The sequence below is a fragment of the Sus scrofa genome, chromosome 10 (assembly GCF_054392235.1).
Source record: "Sus scrofa isolate SSC_HxYL_T2T_F1_AM1 chromosome 10, Sscrofa_HxYL_maternal_Yorkshire_Landrace_v2.0, whole genome shotgun sequence".
In the NCBI taxonomy this organism is placed as follows: domain Eukaryota; kingdom Metazoa; phylum Chordata; class Mammalia; order Artiodactyla; family Suidae; genus Sus; species Sus scrofa.
Window position 1 is genome coordinate 79,975,154 of NC_139392.1, and position 18,625 is coordinate 79,993,778.

At 42.4% G+C, this 18,625-nt stretch overlaps 1 protein-coding gene across 50 annotated transcripts in view; it reads right to left on the reverse strand.

Annotated features, from left to right (window-relative positions):
- Positions 1-18,344, reverse strand: part of MLLT10 (MLLT10 histone lysine methyltransferase DOT1L cofactor) — a 244,119-nt gene extending 225,775 nt beyond the window's left edge. For 15 of the 50 annotated variants that reach the window (XM_084980373.1, XM_021064945.2, XM_084980355.1 and 12 more), the window contains exons 1-3: positions 18,154-18,344; positions 17,861-18,020; positions 14,200-14,279 (exon numbers count right to left, since the gene is read on the reverse strand). Coding sequence is in view for 20 of the 50 variants with exons in the window: in XM_084980365.1 (XP_084836491.1) it covers positions 14,200-14,279; positions 17,861-18,020 (240 nt within the window). In the remaining 30 variants the exon portion in view is untranslated. Of the gene's footprint in view, positions 1-4,047; positions 4,263-14,199; positions 14,280-17,860; positions 18,021-18,153 lie in introns of all 50 variants that reach the window. The other 35 variants (XM_084980374.1, XM_084980364.1, XM_084980356.1 and 32 more) reach the window with 5 other exon arrangements.
- Positions 18,345-18,625: the final 281 nt, after the last annotated feature.

The following is an 18,625-nucleotide window of genomic DNA, read 5'->3' on the forward strand; positions in this document are numbered from 1 at the left end:
AATACCAAACAACCCACCCCATCAATAAATGGGCAGAGGATCCAAAGAGACAATTCTCCAAAGAAGACATACAGATGGCTAACGAACACATGAAAAGATGTTCAACATCACTAATTATTAGAGAAATGCAAATCAAAACTACTATGGGGTACCACCTTACACCAGCCAGAATGACCACTGTCAAAAAGCCTACCAACAATAAATGCTAGAAAGGGTGTGGAGAAAAGGGAACTGTATTACACTGTTAGTGGGAAGGTAAACTGGTGCAACAACCATGGAAAACAGTATTGAGATTCCTCAAAAAGCTAAAAATAGAATTACCTTATGACCCAGCAATCCCATTCCTGGGCATCTATCGAGGGAAAAACTGCAACTAGAAAAGAAACATGTGTCCTAATGTTTACTGCAGCACTATATACAATAGCCAAGGCCTGGAAGCCACCTAAATGTCTATCAACAAAGGAGTAGATAAAGATGTGGTACATAAAAACAACAGAATATTAAGCAACCATAAAAAGGAATGAAATAATGCCATTTGCAGCAACATGGATAGACCTAGAAATTATCATGTTAAGTCAAGTCATTCAGACAATAAGACACCAACACCATATGAGATCACTCATATGTAGAATCTATGTGCAGAACAGATACTGACTCACAGACTTATGGTTACCCAAGGAAACAGGTTGCAGCGGGAAGGGATTGGCTAGGGGTTTGGGATGGAAATGGCGTAAAAACAGGTTGTCATGTTGGCTGTAGAATTATAATAAAATTCACTGAATTTTTTAAAACCCTGATAATATACTTCCTAATCCTATTACAACTGATGCTATTTCATTTTCTCCTATTCTAAAATAACATCAAAATAAATATATTCACATATACTTATGTATTAATTAGTAACACCTCTGGTTGCCTGCTTGAACTATAACCTGAAGCACAGCAGAGCATTTAAGAACACCATCTTTGGAGTGCCCAGTCTTTACACCTTAAAACCTGGCTTAGTTTTATGTGACTTTACACAAATTACTAAACCTCTCTATACCTCAAGTTACCTCATCATTAAAAAAAAAAAAAAAAAAAGATTGAAAGAGTATCTATATTTCATCGTTCTGTTGAGAAGGTAAAATAATAATATTCCTCTGTGTCAAACATCTGACAATGCTTGGCACACTAATAGAGCTCCATATTTTACAGATGGGGCAACTGAGGCTTAGGAGATAAACTTGCCCAGTCATAAATCTAGTCCATCTGACTCCAAGGTATCTATCACCTTACACTACTACTATACTACCTGGATATCACTGCATGAGGTATCCATATGGGCTTTGGATCTTTTTCTTTCTACTTAGCTTTCTTTCCCCAATTACCAAAAAAATAAGCATGGCTGCACACTGTACTAAAATCAAAGCAGGAGTTCCCGTCGTGGCACAGTGGTTAATGAATCCGACTAGGAACCATGAGGTTGCGGGTTCGATCCCAGCCCTTGCTCAGTGGGTTAACGATCCGGCGTTGCCATGAGCTGTGGTGTAGGTCGCAGACGCGGCTCGGATCCTGCGTTGCTGTGGCTCTGGTGTAGGCTGGCAGCTACAGCTCCGATTCGACCCCTAGCCTGGGAACCTCCATATGCCGCAAAAACGGCCCACGAAATAGCAAAAAGACAAAAAAATAAAATAAAATAAATAAAATAAAATCAAAGCAAAAAAATTTTTTTTCTTTTTTGCTTTTTTAGGGCAATACCTGCAGCATATGAAGGTTCCCAGGCTAAGGATCCAACTGGAGCTACAGTTGCCGGCCTAAACCACAGCCACAGCAATGCCAGATTCAACCGGCGTCTGCAACCTATACCGCAGCTCACAGCAACACCAGATCCTTAACCCACTGAACAAGTCCAGGGATTGTACTGGCACCAGCAACCTCATGGTTCCTAGTTGGATTCACTTCCACTGTGCCACGATGGGAACTCCACCGCAAAAAATTTTTAAGATACAAGACAGAAAATACTTTAAGCTTTGGAACTTAGAGAAGTGAAAAGCACTGGTAGCATCTGAGAATAGCAGGTAGAAAGTAATCTTTTGGGGTCATGTGTCTACTCATGGCTATGTAGAGGATATAGGACAGAAAGTGAAAACAGCGGTAGGGACAAGACAAATGGACAAAGATAAATTTACATCACATTAGGGCAGCTGTAATTTCTACTTGGCTCTAGAGCATTATCACCAAAACCTTCTGACCCTACTATATAATTACAGAACAAAATTTTTTATTGTTTGGGGCCAGGGGTTAGGAGCAGTTACCCAGCTATATACCCTGTACAAAAATTACACGTGAAATACTTTTAGTGAAAATATTGTGAACCAGAAAAAAAAAAATTTCACCACACAGTTAAGTATCACTACAGAAAACTGGGAAATAACAATCACATTTGCTTTGCAGAAGACAATCCTGAAATGCAGGGAGAATGTATAGGAAAGGAGAGAAGTAAAAAGAAGGGAGAAATTCACTCTAAGAAATTGTAAAACATTATCTTTTTGTAGAAAAAGAAGAAAAACAAGTCTAGATATGTATAAACATGTACATATATAACTTAACTAGGGAAATGAATTAAAAATTAGTAACAATAGAAAAATGGAAAGCAAAACTGGGCAAAAAAAAGACAGGTGTAGGAGAAAGAATTTTCACTGTATATCCTTTTTATGTTTTTAAAGCCATGTCAATGTATCATCTAACCCAAAGTGAAAAAATTTAAGCTGTTGAGGAGTTCCCATTATGGAGCAGCAGAAATGAATCCAAATAGTATCCATGAAGATACGGGTTCGATCCCTGGTCTCACTCAGTGGGTCAAGGATCTGGCGTCGCCGTGAGCTGTGGTATAGGTCGCAGACACGGCTCGGATCCTGGCTCAGGTCCCGAGTTGCTGTGGCTATGGCGTAGGCCGGCAGCTATAGCACTGATTCAGCCCCTAGCCAGGGAACCTCCATATCCCGCAGACGAGGTCTTAAAAAGCAAACAAACAAACAAACAAATAAATAAATAAAATGTAAGCTATTGTAATAACCTAGACAAAAAAAAAATAGGGCTTATTATAATGTCAGTGACTATGCAAGGAAAGAAATTATACTTAAGATGCCTAAGATACCTAAATAGAAATATTCAAAAGGCAAATGCAAATATGAATCTGAAAATTGTTCAGGTGATACTGATGCCTTGATGCATCCATAAACACACATAATTTTACCTAGGGTGATATAATCAAATAAATAGACCAGAAAAACAACCATGAAACTTAAATTTTAATTAAGTAAAAAAAGTAATGCCAAATTGAAATCCAAAGGGAAATGTTTCAGGAGTTCCCGTCGTGGCGCAGTGGTTAACGAATCTGACTAGGAACCATGAGGTTGCGGGTTCGATCCCTGCCCTTGCTCAGTGGGTTAACGATCCGGCGTTGCCGTGAGCTGTGGTGTAGGTTGCAGACACGGCTCAGATCCCGCGTTGCTGTGGCTCTGGCGTAGGCCGGTGGCTACAGCTCTGATTCGATCCCTAGCCTGGGAACCTCCATATGCCTCGGGAGCGGCCCCGGCCCAAGAAATAGCAACAACAACAACAAAAACACACACACACACACAAAAAAAGGACAAATAAATAAATAAATAAACAAAGGGAAATGTTTCAAAAGGTAAAGAGAAGTACACCATTTCTCAGTAGTCCTGAGTAAAGAGAGTTGCAAGAAAGCTAGAGTGATCACAATTTTAAATGCTCAAAGTAGGTCAAATATAATGAGAACTGAAAACAAAATTTTGTATTTGGCCATAGCAAAATCAAGAGAGTTGACAGATTTAGGAGTCAAATGAATGATCTGAAGAATGAATGAATAAATAGGTATTTATGATATTTTATTTACTTAGTTATACCTAAACTTTTTTCAGAAAAGGATTTGAGGCAGCCTACAAATAAAGGACCTGTATTATAACAATAAAAAAAATAGAAAACTGAACATTGAAAGCCAGTATGAGGGACATACCCCTGATTTAGGGAAACTGCTCTTACCCCTGACTCCAACTATGTAGTTCTAGTGAGGGTTGTCATTCATAGTACCCTCCCCACTCCAGCCACAGGGATGGTGGGTACATGATCCAAGACAGGCAAATCAGAGTCCTTCCCAGGATTCTTCAAGAGAGCCCCTTCTTCTGGTAGAAGGGGCTAGGAAGATGAGAGCCAAGAGCTGCCAGCAGTCATGGTTCCAGCCTCATGAAGCAGAGAGTCTGTAGTACGAGAGAATGAAATCAACACGTAGAGAAACAGAGATAAGATGTGAAGTCCTAACCCCACAGAAAGAGGGGAAAAAAAATTACTAATAATCAGATTAAACCAACTGATGTTAACTCAAGACCAGATTTGGTTTTGGGCTGCCTGGTAGCCAGAAGTGAAAGAAAAACAGAATATGCATCACAGAGCTATCAAAAAGGAGGAAATATACCAGATCCTAAAGGGAGACAATTTTCCTTATGCTAAGTTATTACAAGAATTTCTTATACATTGATCTTTATATAAGGTTAACTGAAAGACAAATCGGGAGTGTCCATGACGAGAGTATTACAGCAAAAGCATATTTCATATCCTATGAAAATGACAACTAATTTATATCTTAATCATTAAGCACAGCTAAGAGGCTAGACTACAGTAGGCAGATGAAGAAGCAGAGATATCAACTATGATTTTATTCTTCCAGGAAGCCTGCTAGTGAAACAGGAAAGGCCAAAAGGTGAAAAAAGTAAAATCCATAGGAAGATTCAAATTGATTGTGAGCTAAGTGGTATAAAAAAAAAATTAAAAAATAAAAAAAATTTAAAAAACAGACTAAAATATAAAACAAGACCCTGCAAGAAATGGGAAAAGATTATATCATTAACACAGGCAGTTAACTCCACTTAAAAACTATCTACTCTCCTTCCAAAAACTCCACTGAATGACATAAAAGGGCATAAAGTCACAAATACAAAACAAATGTAAAGGAAAACAATAGTTATAAAATTTTGAAAGCTAGAAAGGATAAGCAGTAAATGAATTAACAGATCAGAAAAGGTTGCTGCAGTAAGACAAGCCCCAAAGCCATGTATCCTCAGACCACACAGAACCAAAAACTGGAGGAATCTTAGGTACCAAGCATCAAGGGGTAGGGAGTTGCCTAGGCATATACATCCAAATAAAACTTTCCTTCAAAAGATACATGCACCATGGAAACAACCTAAATGTTCACTGACAGATGAATGGATTAAGATATGGTGTGTGTGTGTGTGTGTGTATAAATATATACCTCACAGATATACTTTATATATGTGTATAATGGAACACTACTCAGCTGTTAAAAAACAAAAATAAAATAATGCTATTTGCAGCAACGCAGAAGCAACGAGAGATTCTCATACTAAGTGAACTCAGAAAGTGAAAGACAAATACCCTATGATATCACTTATATGTAGAATCTAAAATATGGCACAAGTGAACCTATCTACAGAACAGAAATAGACTCACAGACATAGAGAACAGACTTGTGTTTGCCAAGGGGGTTGGGGGAGGAAGTAGGATGGACAGGGAGTTTGGGGTTGGTAGATGCAAACTATTACATTTTGAATGGATAAGCAATGAAGTCTGCTGTACAGCACAGGGAACTACATCCAATCTCTTGGGATAGAACATGATGAAAGAGCATGAAAAAAATAATATTTATCTAAAACTGATTATGTCAAGACTCAAGCAGCAAGGTACTGTGCTCATGACATACAGAAGTTCTCAGGCCAGAGACTGAATTGGGAGCTGCAACTGCACCAGATCCTCGAACCCACTGCACCAGGGCAGGGATCGAACCCACACCTCCACAGCAACCCAAGCCCCTACAGTCAGATTCTTAACCTACTGTGCTACAGCAGGAACTCCAACAAGGTACTATTTTAATGAGAGAGAATCTTTTGGTACTACTAACTTTTGCATTTTTCACTTTGATAAACATAAAAATTAAATCTAAACAAAAAATGGAATCGGTACAATAGGCAATGTATAATGTACCCCTATGTTTTCATTTCTCTTACTAGTTATTTCGGCAAGTTAGAAAAGGATACAAACAAGTATTAAGCACCTATTTCACATCAACTGTTTCACTAAGATTTTCTCACCCACGGTAAAAGGAATTCAAGAAGATGGAGATCCCATCATGGCTCAGCGGAAACGAATGTGACTAGTATCTATGAGGTTGCAGGTTCAATCCCTGGCCTCACTCACACATTGGGTTAAGGATTCAAGGTTGCCATAATCTGTGATGTAGGTTGCAGACTCAGCTCAGATCCAGTGTTGCTGTGGCTGTGGTGTAGGCCAGTGGCTACAGCTCTGATCTGACCCCAAGCCTGGGTACCTCCATACACAGTGGGTGTGGCCCTACCAAAAAAAAGAAAAAAAAAAAAAAAAAAAAGGCAAGAGTCAATGAAAATGGGCTATTTGCTATTTTACATATGGTGATAAGCACTAAATCTGTTTAACTTTTTTTTTGTTTTCAGCCATACCTGCTGCATGGGAAAGTTCCTAGGCCAGGGACTAAACCCTCACCACAGCAATGACCTGAGCCATAGCTGTGACAACACTGGACCTTTAGCCCACTGAGCCACCAGGAAACTCCATTGACTTTTTTTTCTTTCTTTTGGCTGCCCTGTGCCGCAAAGATCACATCCCAGGCCAGGCCACAATTGCAACCTATGTCACAGATGCAGCAACACAGGATCCTTAACCCATTGCGCTGGGCCAGGGATCAAACCTGCCTTCCAGAGCTCCAGAGACCCTGCCAATTCTATCGAACCACAGTGTTAACTCTTCTGTTAACATTTTTAAATCACTTCTTTCCAAGCTATAGAGACTTAGGATCCTATACTGAATTTAAAAGCAAATATTAGTAGTTTCAATTGTGGCTCAGTGGAAATGAATCTGACTAGTATCCATGAGGACACAGGTTCGATCCCTGGCCCTGCTCAGAAGGTTAAGGATCCAGCATTGCCACGAGCTGTGGTGTAGGTGGGCAGAGACAGCTTGGATTGCTGTGGCTATGGTGTAAGCCAGCAGCTATAGCTCCAATTCGACCCCCGGCCTGGGAACCTCCATATGCTGCAGGAGTGGTCCTAAAAAGACAAAATAAATAAATAAATAAAAGCAAATACTAAATATGAATCAGTAAGAGAAAATAATGTTAGCAAATGTTTAAATTTGAAAGCATTTTATTTAAAGTATATAGGCTAGGAGTTCCCATGGTGGCTCAGAGGTAACAAACCTGACTAGTGTCCAGGAGGATGTGGGCTCAATCCCTGGCCTCACTCAGTGGGTTAAGGATCCAGCATTGCTGTGGCTGTGGGTAGGCCAGCAGCTACTGCTCCAATTCAACTCCCAGCCTGAGAACTTCCATACGCCATGGGTGCGGCCTTAAAAAATACATAAATAAACAAAGTATACAGGCTAAAAATCTTATACAGAAATAAAAAGAAAAAAGTTCTATACAACATTTTTCATAAGTGCTACTGAAGACACACCCATCTTGGCCTGCTACACTGAGAAGTCAGAGATAAATATGTAATTTGAAAACAAATTTTTAATTATGTAGATAAAGGTAAATCTTGTGGCACAAATAAAGAACTTAAAAGCTAAGTTAAAAACTAACCGTGGCTCAGCAGTTAACAAACCCGACTAGGATCTATGAGGATGTAGGTTCGATCCCTGGCCTCACTCAGTGGGTTAAGGATCCAGTGTTGCCATGAGCTCTGGTGTAGGTCTCAGACGTGGCATGGATCCTGCTTTGCTGTGGCTGTGGGGTAGGCTGGCAGCTCTAGCTCTGATTTGACCCCGAGCCTGGGAATCTCCATATGCCTCAGGTGGGGCCATAAAAAGCCAAAAAAATAAAAAATAAAAGAATTTTAAAAAGCTAAAAGAACTGGAGTTCTCTTGTGGCTCAGTGGGTTAAGGATCCAGTGTTAACACTGCAGCTGCTTGGGTCACTGCTGTGGCATGGGTCTGATCCCTGGCCAGGGAACTTCCTCATGCCCCAAGTGTGGCCAAAAAAAAAAAAAAAAAAAAAAAAATCAACATTAGTTGAAGTTAAGGCATTCAATGAAGATATCAGATCAGGAGTTCCCGTCATGGAGCAGTAGTTAACGAATCCGACTAGGAACCATGAGGTTGCAGGTTCGATCCCTGGCCTTGCTCAGTGGGTTAAGGATCCAGCGTTGCCGTGAGCTGTGGTGTAGGTCACAGACTCGGCTCGGATCCCGCGTTGCTGTGCCTCTGGTGTAGGCCGGTGGCTACAGCTCCGATTCGATCCCTAGCCTAGGAACCTCCATATGCTGAGGGAGCAGCCCTAGAAAAGACAAAAAGACAAAAAGACAAAAAAAAAAAAAAAAAAAGATATCAGATCAAATATACACCTTAGAGACTGGGGTTGACTATGACTCCAGCATAGACCCTAGAGTGCTGAACAGCTCTAACCAAGTTTGCTGTGTAAGGACAGGAACTGGTAAGGGCCAATCCCAGTGAAGGGGAATCTATCCCCAAAAAACATGGCTTGGACCACTAAGACTAGAGAAAGTGCGCCAAAGTGGGATGCCTGATTTGGATGTAAGTAGGAGTCACCCTAAAAAAAAACCAGGTAACTCAAGCTTATGGTAAGAGACAGTGTGGGCCTGAAATCCATCATCTAAAGGTGATAGAATCCAAGCCAGGAAACAAATGATGGTCTGGAGCAATGAACCCCAGCAGGCAAACTGTGACAGTCTGCTGGTTACTAACCCTAAATTCATTTTCCCCCTTTCCCTACTAATAGAGCTCTAACTTTATTTAGCACATCAACAGCCCCATATTTTTCAGTCTAACAATTAAGAGCCAGCAAAATTAAACATAAATTCTTGACAGGAGCTTCCAGGAAAACGCATTTAAGAGGATAACTCATCTGAGAGGAGGACATTATCCTCCTTTCTTTCTGCCTGGAACATCTTTCTTCAATCACAATGACTGCAATTCCAGCTGCCCTGTTGTAAAAATGAAAACCATGTGCTAAGGTTGGTGTAGTAGGAAGACAGAAAAAGTCTTACCCCTAATGATTTCACAGAGCTGTCATAAAAGCCTTAAAATACCTCTCTGAACGCCTCTTAAATAAAGGAATTTGTAAATTTGTAAATTGCTAACTTGTAGAAGCCACTATAATCTAGTCTTTTTTACTAGCAGTCAAAAGCAATTATTAACAGATACAGAACAAACGCAAAAACTTCCATCAGTGACATACCACAAACCCAGGTCAGAGGACCAGGAATCCCAAGGAATAAAACTCCTAAAGAACAGCTCAGAGCCAATATATTAATACAGACATCCATCACTACAGTTAACAGACAAAACAAATGAAAGATTTCCAAAATCTCTGAGTAGTTTTAAATTATATATGTTTTAAATGTTCAAATAAATATAACCCTTAAGATAATTACAGCAAGATACTATAAAAAAGAAGCAGCAAACTGAACAATAAAAACAAAAATTCTAGACATGATTTACTTAGGAAATTTACTGATTGGATTAACAATAAGCATAAATTTGGGAGTTCCCTTGTGGCTCAGTGGGTTAAGGATCTGGCATTTTGCAGCAGCTCAGGTCACCACTACGGCACGGATGATCCCTGGCTAAGACTCCCATGTGCTTCAGGAGTGTCCCAAACCAAAAACAAAACAGTAAGCATAAATTTGAACACAGAGCTAAAAAGATTATCCATAATGCAGAGATGACAGAAAATATGAAGGAGAAATTAAAAGACATGAAGAAAAGAATGAGAATCCCAAGCATACACCTAAGTAACAGGACCAGGGAAAGAAAATATAATGGGAAGGTGACAATATTTGAAAAGATAGAGAATATTTTCCAAAATGGATGAAATTCATTGAATCCTTGGAATGAAAAAGCAGATCAACTCTCAAGCAGGATAAAGAGACTCAACAAAGTTCTTCTTAGCACAACTAGGTACCAGAAGACAAACTAAAATATTTAGTTCCAGGAAAACAACTGTTATCCTAGAATTCCAACTAGTATACAAGACAGCAAAATAATAGTATTCTTACAGACATAAAAAGATTAATAGATGGAGTTCCCCTCTGGCGCAGGAAATTAATCCCACTAGGAACTATGAGGTTGAGGGTTTGATCCCTGTCCTCTCTCAATGGTTAAGGATCCGGCGTTGCCACAAGCTGTGGTATAGGTTGCAGACATGGCTCAGCTCTGATGTTGCTGTGGCTATGGTGTCGGCTGGCAGCTACAGCTCTGATTAGACCCCTAGCCTGGGAACCTCCATATGCCGAGGGTGTGGCCCTAGAAAAGACAGTAAATAAATAAATGAAGGAATTAAATAAATTGTAATACATTCTGTGACAGAAAACAAAAGAATGAACTAGATCAATATATAGCAGTTTAGTGATTCACAAGTAGCTATATCACGCATCACAGAACACATATATAGCATAATACAATTCCTGTAAAACAATATAATACTAGATGGTGTTTATGGATCTATTAGTAATAACTATTAAGACACAGATGTGCAGAGTTCCCAGGAGTTCCCATCGTGGCGCAGTGGAAACAAATCCAACTAGTATCCATGAGGATGCGGGTTTGATCCCTGGCCTCGCTCAGTGGGTTAAGGATCTGGCATTGCCATGAGCTGTGGTGTAGGTCGCAAACGTGGCTCAGATCTGGCATTGCTGTGGCTGTGGTCTAAGACAGCGGCTACAGCTCTGATTTGACCCCTAGCCTGGAAACCTCCATATGCTACGTGTGTGGCCCTAAAAAGACAAAAATAAATAAATAAATAAAATAAAACACAGACGGTGGGGGGTGTGTGTGTGTGTACACATATATACATATATATATATATATAATGGAATATTATTCAGTCTTATAAAATAATAAGATCCTGCCATCTTTGACAATATAGATGGACCTCGAAGGTATTACATTAACTGAGGCAAATCAGACAGAAGAAGACAAATACTATATATGATCACATGTATACGTGGGATCTAAAACTATCAAACTCAGAAGAAACAGAGATTGGTGGTTGTCAGAGGCAGTGGCAAAAAAAATTTAAAAAGCCAAAAAATATGAAATATCCTCTCTCTGTATCTTAAACTACATAAGTAGATAAAATTTCTAATAAATCTCTTTGGCCTGTGGTACTTAAGAACAAATACATGTTAACTACAAAAATAATCACCAGTGAGTATTTCAACCTCTAACTACTATCATAATGATTAGTAAACAATGTAAATCTAATCAAAATACTTCAGTAAAAATACATATTCATTTGAGGTGAATAAAACAATTCAAGTGCTTCTTTTTTTTCTTTTTAGGGCCACACCTATGGCATGTGGAAGCTCCCAGCTAGGGGTCAAATTGGAGCTGCAGCTGCCAGCATATACCAACACTGCAGCAACAGGGGATCCAAGCCACATCTGTGACCGATACCACAGCTCTCAACAACACCAGATCCTTAATCCACTGATCGAGGCCAGGTTCATGGATACTAGTCAGGTTCTTAACCCACTGAGCCACAATAGGAACTCAACTGCTTTTTCTGAACAGTGAATGCCTATCTAACAAAAAGCTTCCCTTAAAAACCAAAAAGGAGTTTCTGGTGTGGCTCAGCAGTTAACAAAACTGACTAGCATCCATGAGGACATGGGTTCAATCCCTGGCCTCACTCAGTGGGTTAGACATCCAATGTTGCTGTGAGCTATGTTGTAGGTCTCAAACGCGGCTTGAATCTGGCATGGCTGTGGCATAGGCCGGCAGCTTGTAGCTCCAATTCAACCCTGAGCCTGGGAACTTCCATATGCCATGAGTGCGGCCCTAAAAAGAAAAAAAAAAAAAAATTTCTGTTGGAGTTCCCGCTGTGGTGCAGTGGGTTAAGAATCCGACTGCAGCAGCTCAGGTGGATATAGCCAGACTCTAATCCCCAGCCAGGGAACCTCTATATGCCAAAGACGCAACCATTTAAAACAAACAAACAAGCAATGATGTCCTCATCTATAAAATGAGGATAAAAGAATATCTATTTCATATATCTGATAGGATAATTAAGATAACTGGTGTAGAACACTTAGCATAGTATCTGACACTACACAATCAAAAAGTTAGCTACTGATTGAAGTGGCAGCGAAAATCTGCAGAAATAAAAAGAATGAAGTAGACACAGAGAGAAAAGCAGAAATAAGATTAATTCAATCCCCTTTCTAAGTCATGGATACATTTCCAAATTAGGCTTCTTGGCTACTAAATCCTTAAAATAAAATGTCCTTTCTTTGCCTATTTAAGCTTGGAATGAGTTTTTATTTTTTACAAATAACCCTACCTCTTATAATTATACACTGCAAGAACTTAGAGGAGGCTGTTCCTCTTTAATTAATGACCCCCCCACATGCCACCAAAGAAAGCCAAAATAAAATGTGTCCTCCAACACCTTTTAAGATAACTACCTTAATTCACCTGGATAGCATGACCATGCCCTCAGAGAAGAAAAAGGAATACAACAGGCAACAAGTGACATTTGAGGCAAATAATGCCGGCATCTTACCACTCCCCACTCACCTCTTTATCCTCCTCCCTCACTTGATACCCACACCTCCTATTCTCTAATCCTTCTCTGGCCATGAATCTACTTACTGTGACATCGCCTGGAAGAGTCTCACCTTACTTTCAGTGACTACTAATAAGTTAAAGCAGAATTTCCTTTACTTGTTGACCCATCATCCTTAAGTCTTAATATGGTACAAAGAGCAAAACAGAAACAAAAACAAGAGTAGGAGCTCCCTTGTGGCATAGTGGGTTAAGGACCTGGCATTGTCACTGCAGCAGCTCAGGTGGCTGCTATGACACGGGTTCAGTCCCCGGCCTGGGAACTTCACATGCCACAGGCACAGCCAAAACAAAACAAACAACAAAAGAGTAAACCACTTCTTCAAGTCCTAAAATTTTTTTGATTAATTGTATCCTCCACCTGCTGATTTCCATTACACTCTCACACAAACAAAACATATCAACAGAATATTGCTCTGAGTTTCACAATCCTATATAGGCTACTTAGCCATCATTTCTGCTGATCAAAAATTCCCCACTCAAATATAAAAGCTTCCATTTTTTTCAATCCATGTAGGTAGAAAAGTTGAAATATTTGTTTCCTACCTTCTGGCAAATTCTCTAGCCAACACCAAAAGGAAGAAACTATCACACTGCAAATGGTAATACTTTTATGTGATTAACGAACATTTCTCCCTCATATTTCTAGAGGTTCAACTGTAAAAATGCCTTGGATCATAAAGAATAAACATTCCTCCTCCATTCTTACAGATTTACGAAAGTATTCAGAAAGGTTAGCTTGATGAGTAAAACAAAAAAAAGGGACGTGAATATCTGAAAATACTGAACATTAAGTTAAACTATACATGTATAGATGTATTATTCATTTAATAATGTGAATTATTAAATCCTTGTGCATATTTTTTCACTTGTTAAGTAGAACTAGCAGAATTATCAGTATAAATTCCTTACGTCCTCCTGCCATTACACTATAACTATGATTAGCCAATTTAAACTTCAAGCCAATAGGCAGGGCTAATAAAGCCCAAATACAACTTTACATTTTATCCATTCAACCTATCAACATACAGTTATGTAGTTCAATTTGTTTCTCAGGTTTTATAAAACCAGATTAAAACTGTAAGTCAGGAGTTCCCGTCGTGGCTCAGTGGTTAACGAATCCGACTAGGAACCATGAGGTTGCGGGTTTGATCCCTGGCCTAGCTCAGTGGGTTAATGATCCGGTGTTGCCATGAGCTGTGGTGTAGGTTGCAGACGCGGCTCGGATCTGGCGTTGCTGTGGCTCTGGCGTAGGCCGGCAGCAACAGCTCTGATTAGACCCCTAGCCTGGGAGCCTCCATGTGCCACGGGTGCAGCCCTAAAAAGACAAAAAGACCAAATAAAAAAAAAAAAAAAACCAACCAACAAAAAACTCTAAGTCAATATTTGGCCCAAATTCAGTATTTGAACAAAAGACTAAAAACCCTTCAAACTGAAACAAAGGGTATAGTATCCTAAGCCTCTCACTTAAGTATTTTAATGTTTTTGATAAACAGTCCTTACCACTCTGGCTGCTCTCTCCTGAGATTCACATTTCCTGCAAAACCATGGTCCAGTGGGTACTTGAACAATGCCATAGCAAGCTGTTGGGAAATAAAACGTTTTAAAATAAGTTAAGATCTGAATAATTATGGCAAATCAAATACTCTTTCAAAGCCCTATTAAACTAATTACCTCTCAAACTTCCCATAAACCACATGCTCTGTAAAGAATTAAAAAGTTATATTCACATTTATAATTTATCACCTTGTTAAAATTATACAACATTGTAATAAAAACACTAATCTTGCGATATCTCATTTAAAAAGTATAAACATCACAAATGTTATTTGATAAAAAAGTATTACAAAGTTTAACTTTTAAATTCATTAACTCATTCCAATACTCTGAAGTTTATATAAGCATATCAGATACATGAAAATATTTCCAAATCACTTTTCAAAACGAGCAAGATAGTGCAGAAAAAAATGAAATGTAATATTAAGTGAAACGTTTCTATTTAAATAAAATGTCCAAGGAGCTCCACTGTGGCTCAGCAGGTTAAGAACCCGACGTAGCATCACCGAGGTTGCGAGTTTGATCCCTGCCCTTGGTTGGTGGGTTAAGGATCCAGCATTGCCCCAAGCTGTGGTGTAGATGGAAGATGTGGCTTAGATTCAGTGTTGCTGCGGCTGTGGGGTAGGCCAGTGCTACAGCTCCAATTCAACCTCTAGCCTGGGAACTTCCATATGCCATTGGTGCAGCCACTAAAAAAAAAGGAAGGGCGTTCCCGTCGTGGCACAGTGGTTAACAAATCCGACTAGGAACCATGAGGTTGCAGGTTCGATCCCTGGCGTTGCTCAGTGGGTTAACGATCCGGCATCGCCCTGAGCTGTGGTGTAGGTCGCAGACGTGGCTCGGATCCCGAGTTGCTGGGGCTCTGGCGTAGGCCAGTGGCTACGGCTCCGATTAGACCCCTACCCTGGGAACCTCCATGTGCCGTGGGAGTGGCCCAAGAAATGGCAAAAAAAAAAAAAAAAAGGAAGAAAAAAAGAAAGGAATAAAGGAATGAAGGGAGGGAAAAATAAATAAATAAAATGTTCAGAATTAACATCAATCTGTGTAGAGATAGAAAGTAGATTAGTGTTGCCTAGGGCTGGGAGAGTTGGGAAGAAACGTGGAGTTAATGGTTCCAATGTTTCTTATTAGAGTGATAAAAATGTCCTAAAATTGACTCTAGTAAACAAATCCAAAACTATGAATAAACTAAAAAACTGAACTGTACACTTTGAGTGAATTTTATGATATGTGTATTACGTATCAATAAAGCTGATACAAAAACTTCATAAACTACATGTTTATTTCTAAATATATATGTTAATTCTCTAACAAGTGATCTGAATATACATCATATATCAAAGTCAGACTGGTTGCTTAAAAAATTGCTGGAGTTCCTACTGTGGCACAAGGGGATCAGTGGTGTCTGGGAAGGGCTGGGATGCAGGTTCAATCCCCACCTAGAACAGTGGTTTAAGGATCTGGTGTTGCCACAGCTGTGGCTTAGATGGCAGCTGTGGCTAGGATCTGATCTCTGGTCTGGAAACTCCATGTGCCACTGGGTGGGCAAAAAAAAAAAAAAAAAAAAAGTGTTTATATTGGAGTTCTCTTGTGGCACAGTAGGTTAATCCGGCCTTGTTACTCCAGCAGCTTGGGCTGCTGCTGTGGTGTGGGTTTGATCCCTGGCCCAGGAACTTCCACATGCCATGGGTGTGGCCAAAAAAAAAATTTGCAAAAACCTGAATCATTAAAATCCTCTCAAATGAGCTTGCTTAGAGGAAACCTGAAAATATCTGAACTACTGGAAAACACTTCAAGAATATAAAAGCAACACAAATCTTTAAAATTCCAAAAACGAAACTTCTAATTCCTTTTAAAATGTCAGAGTAAAAATATCCTATCCGCCAAGAAAAACAGCATCAGTGTTCAAAAACTTGCATTTTAATTTAGAAACACCTCTAGAAAAAAAATTTTAAGACTTAAATGAACAGTTTCTAAATTGGAAGATGAGACTACTGAGCATCATTTATCATCCAATTCATAAGAAATACCTCAGCAAAGGCCAATGTACACTGGAACTGAAATACAATATAACAGTTCTAAGACCCTGAAATCAGTACCTAGAGTTTCAACACACATTGTTTTTACTCCTCAGAAAAGGAAAGTGTACAACTGGTCTTCCTTATAAGAAACTGGGAAGGAGTTCCCATCATGGCGCAGCAGAAACAAATCTGACTAGGAACCGTGAGGTCTCAGGTTCGATGCCTAGCTTTGCTCAGCGGGTTAAGGATCCGTTGTTACCATGAGCTGTGGTGTAGGTCCAGACACCGCTGGGGATCTGGCGTTGCTGTGACTGTGGTGTAGGCCAGAGGCTACAGCTCTGATTCGACCCCTAGCCTGGGAACCTCCACAGGCCACCGGTGCAGCCCTAAAAAGACAAAAAGAAAAAAGAAAGAAAAAAGAAGCTGGAAATAACTGCATCCCCAGGTTTGGGTTTTTCACTCTCTCCTAAGTGTCCCTTCCCAGTTCTGACGTTCCATTCTATAAAGAACTCGTTTCATAGTGTCTGGTACACTACTGAACAACATCTGCATCCCTCAATCCAGGGTCAGAAATGGGCAAGGGAACAGGATGGTGAGTAACAGGGGGAGTACAAGAGTCACCAAAAGATTTCCTAGGTTTTTTCAGTCTCAATTCCTCACCACAAGAAATGGAAAAGGTCAGAAACTTCACCGGCTAAGAAACCTGTGTCCTCAGCTTTCCTGTTTACCTCTAAAACTCACCAGATGAGAACACCCAGAAATAAACTAAGATGCTCCCCAAGACACTGGCAGTACCACCACCTCCTCCTCCTCTCCAGTCACTTAACCTGAGGAAGATGAGTGGCCTGAAACAGCCTCTCAACAGCCTGAGCCACCGGCCCAAGGCAGCTCAGCCCAACCGCTCCTGCAGAAGAGCGACTGCGGCGACAACCTTCCCCCTCTTCGCGGGAAGCTCCAGTCCGCAGCGGCGGCAGCAGCAGCAGCAGCAGCAGGGTCTCGGCCAGAAAGTGGGGTGCGGCAGCGGGCGCCCGCCTTCCCCGATCTAAAGCGGCAGGACAGCCCCGCCGGGCCCCCGACCCGCCCCGGCGCCGCGCGCGGCGTTCCCGAGCCCGACTCCATGGCACAGGAAGTCTCCAGACACTGCGGCAGACGGAGCGGCCGGGAGGGGGAGGGGGCTCCGCGCTCCCCACCCAAACCCACAGCAGCCCGGGCTCGACGGAGGGGCGCGCGCCCGGCCCCCTGCCCCCCGGCGAAGGCCGCAGCCCCGCAGCTCCTCGCCGCCGACCCCCGCCTGGCAAAGTCTGCAGACCCCGCGGCTCCGGGCGCAGGCGGCGGCCAAATGACACTTGAGAGAGTGAGCGCAGAATCACATGACAGGCCAGGCCACACGCACTTTCTCCCACATGCACAGCCCACACCCCCTCCGCCCCGCCGCGGACCCTCCGAGTCAATCCCGGGCCGCGGAACGGGGCGAGGGCGGGGCGGGGGGAGGGGCGGGCGGGGAACTGGCAGTTGCTGCCAAGGTGGGGGAAGCGGTGACGGTTGGGAGAGGCCGGGTTCGGCCCGACGGGCGGTTGGGTGTTTACCTTGATGCACCGCGACGCTGCAGCCGTGCCCGTCGCAATAAACCAGCGGGTTCTCGGCCCAGCCTCTCTCGTCTGAGCAAACGCAACAGCCTCCAATCATCTCCTTCATACTATGGGAGACCTCGTCCTCCAGTGACACGGGCCGGTCGCTAGAGACCATCTAAGAGGGAGTTGGGGGGGACCATTAAAAAACACATGCAAGCCAATTAGTGCTTCCCCCCTCACAGCCCCCCCGTGCTCCCGATCCCTTCCCGGCGCCCCGGCCCCCGCCCGCCGCTCGGCCGCTCGCTCACTCGGGCTTTGCCGCTCAGTCACTCACGTTCCGCACAGGAGTCAGGAGCCATGTCCTTGCTGACTCCCCCCACCTCCCCTCCACCGCCTCCTCCTCCTCCTCGTCTTCTTCCCTCCCCACCTCCACCCGGCCGCTAACGCTGGAGCCCGGAGAGGGCACACATAATCAAGTAGGCCTCTGCACAGGCGCACTGGGGGGGCTCCCGCTGGGCCAGGGGCAGCGAGGGAGGGGAAGGGGGCTGCGCTTCCTCCTCCAAGCGTCACTCGGCGTGCGCGCCCGCCCTGCGGCCGGCGTGAGGGAGAAGGCCCGGGAGTGGCGAGGCCTGCGTGCGCGCCGCCGCGTCCAGCCGGCAGCCCAGGCCTGCCTCCCGGCCCCTTCCTCTCCCCCGCGCCGCTCGCAGACGCAGAGGAGTGCTGGGGGCGGGGGCGTGGGGAGCCGGCGGCGCGCCGAAGCCGGAACGAACCGACCGGAGG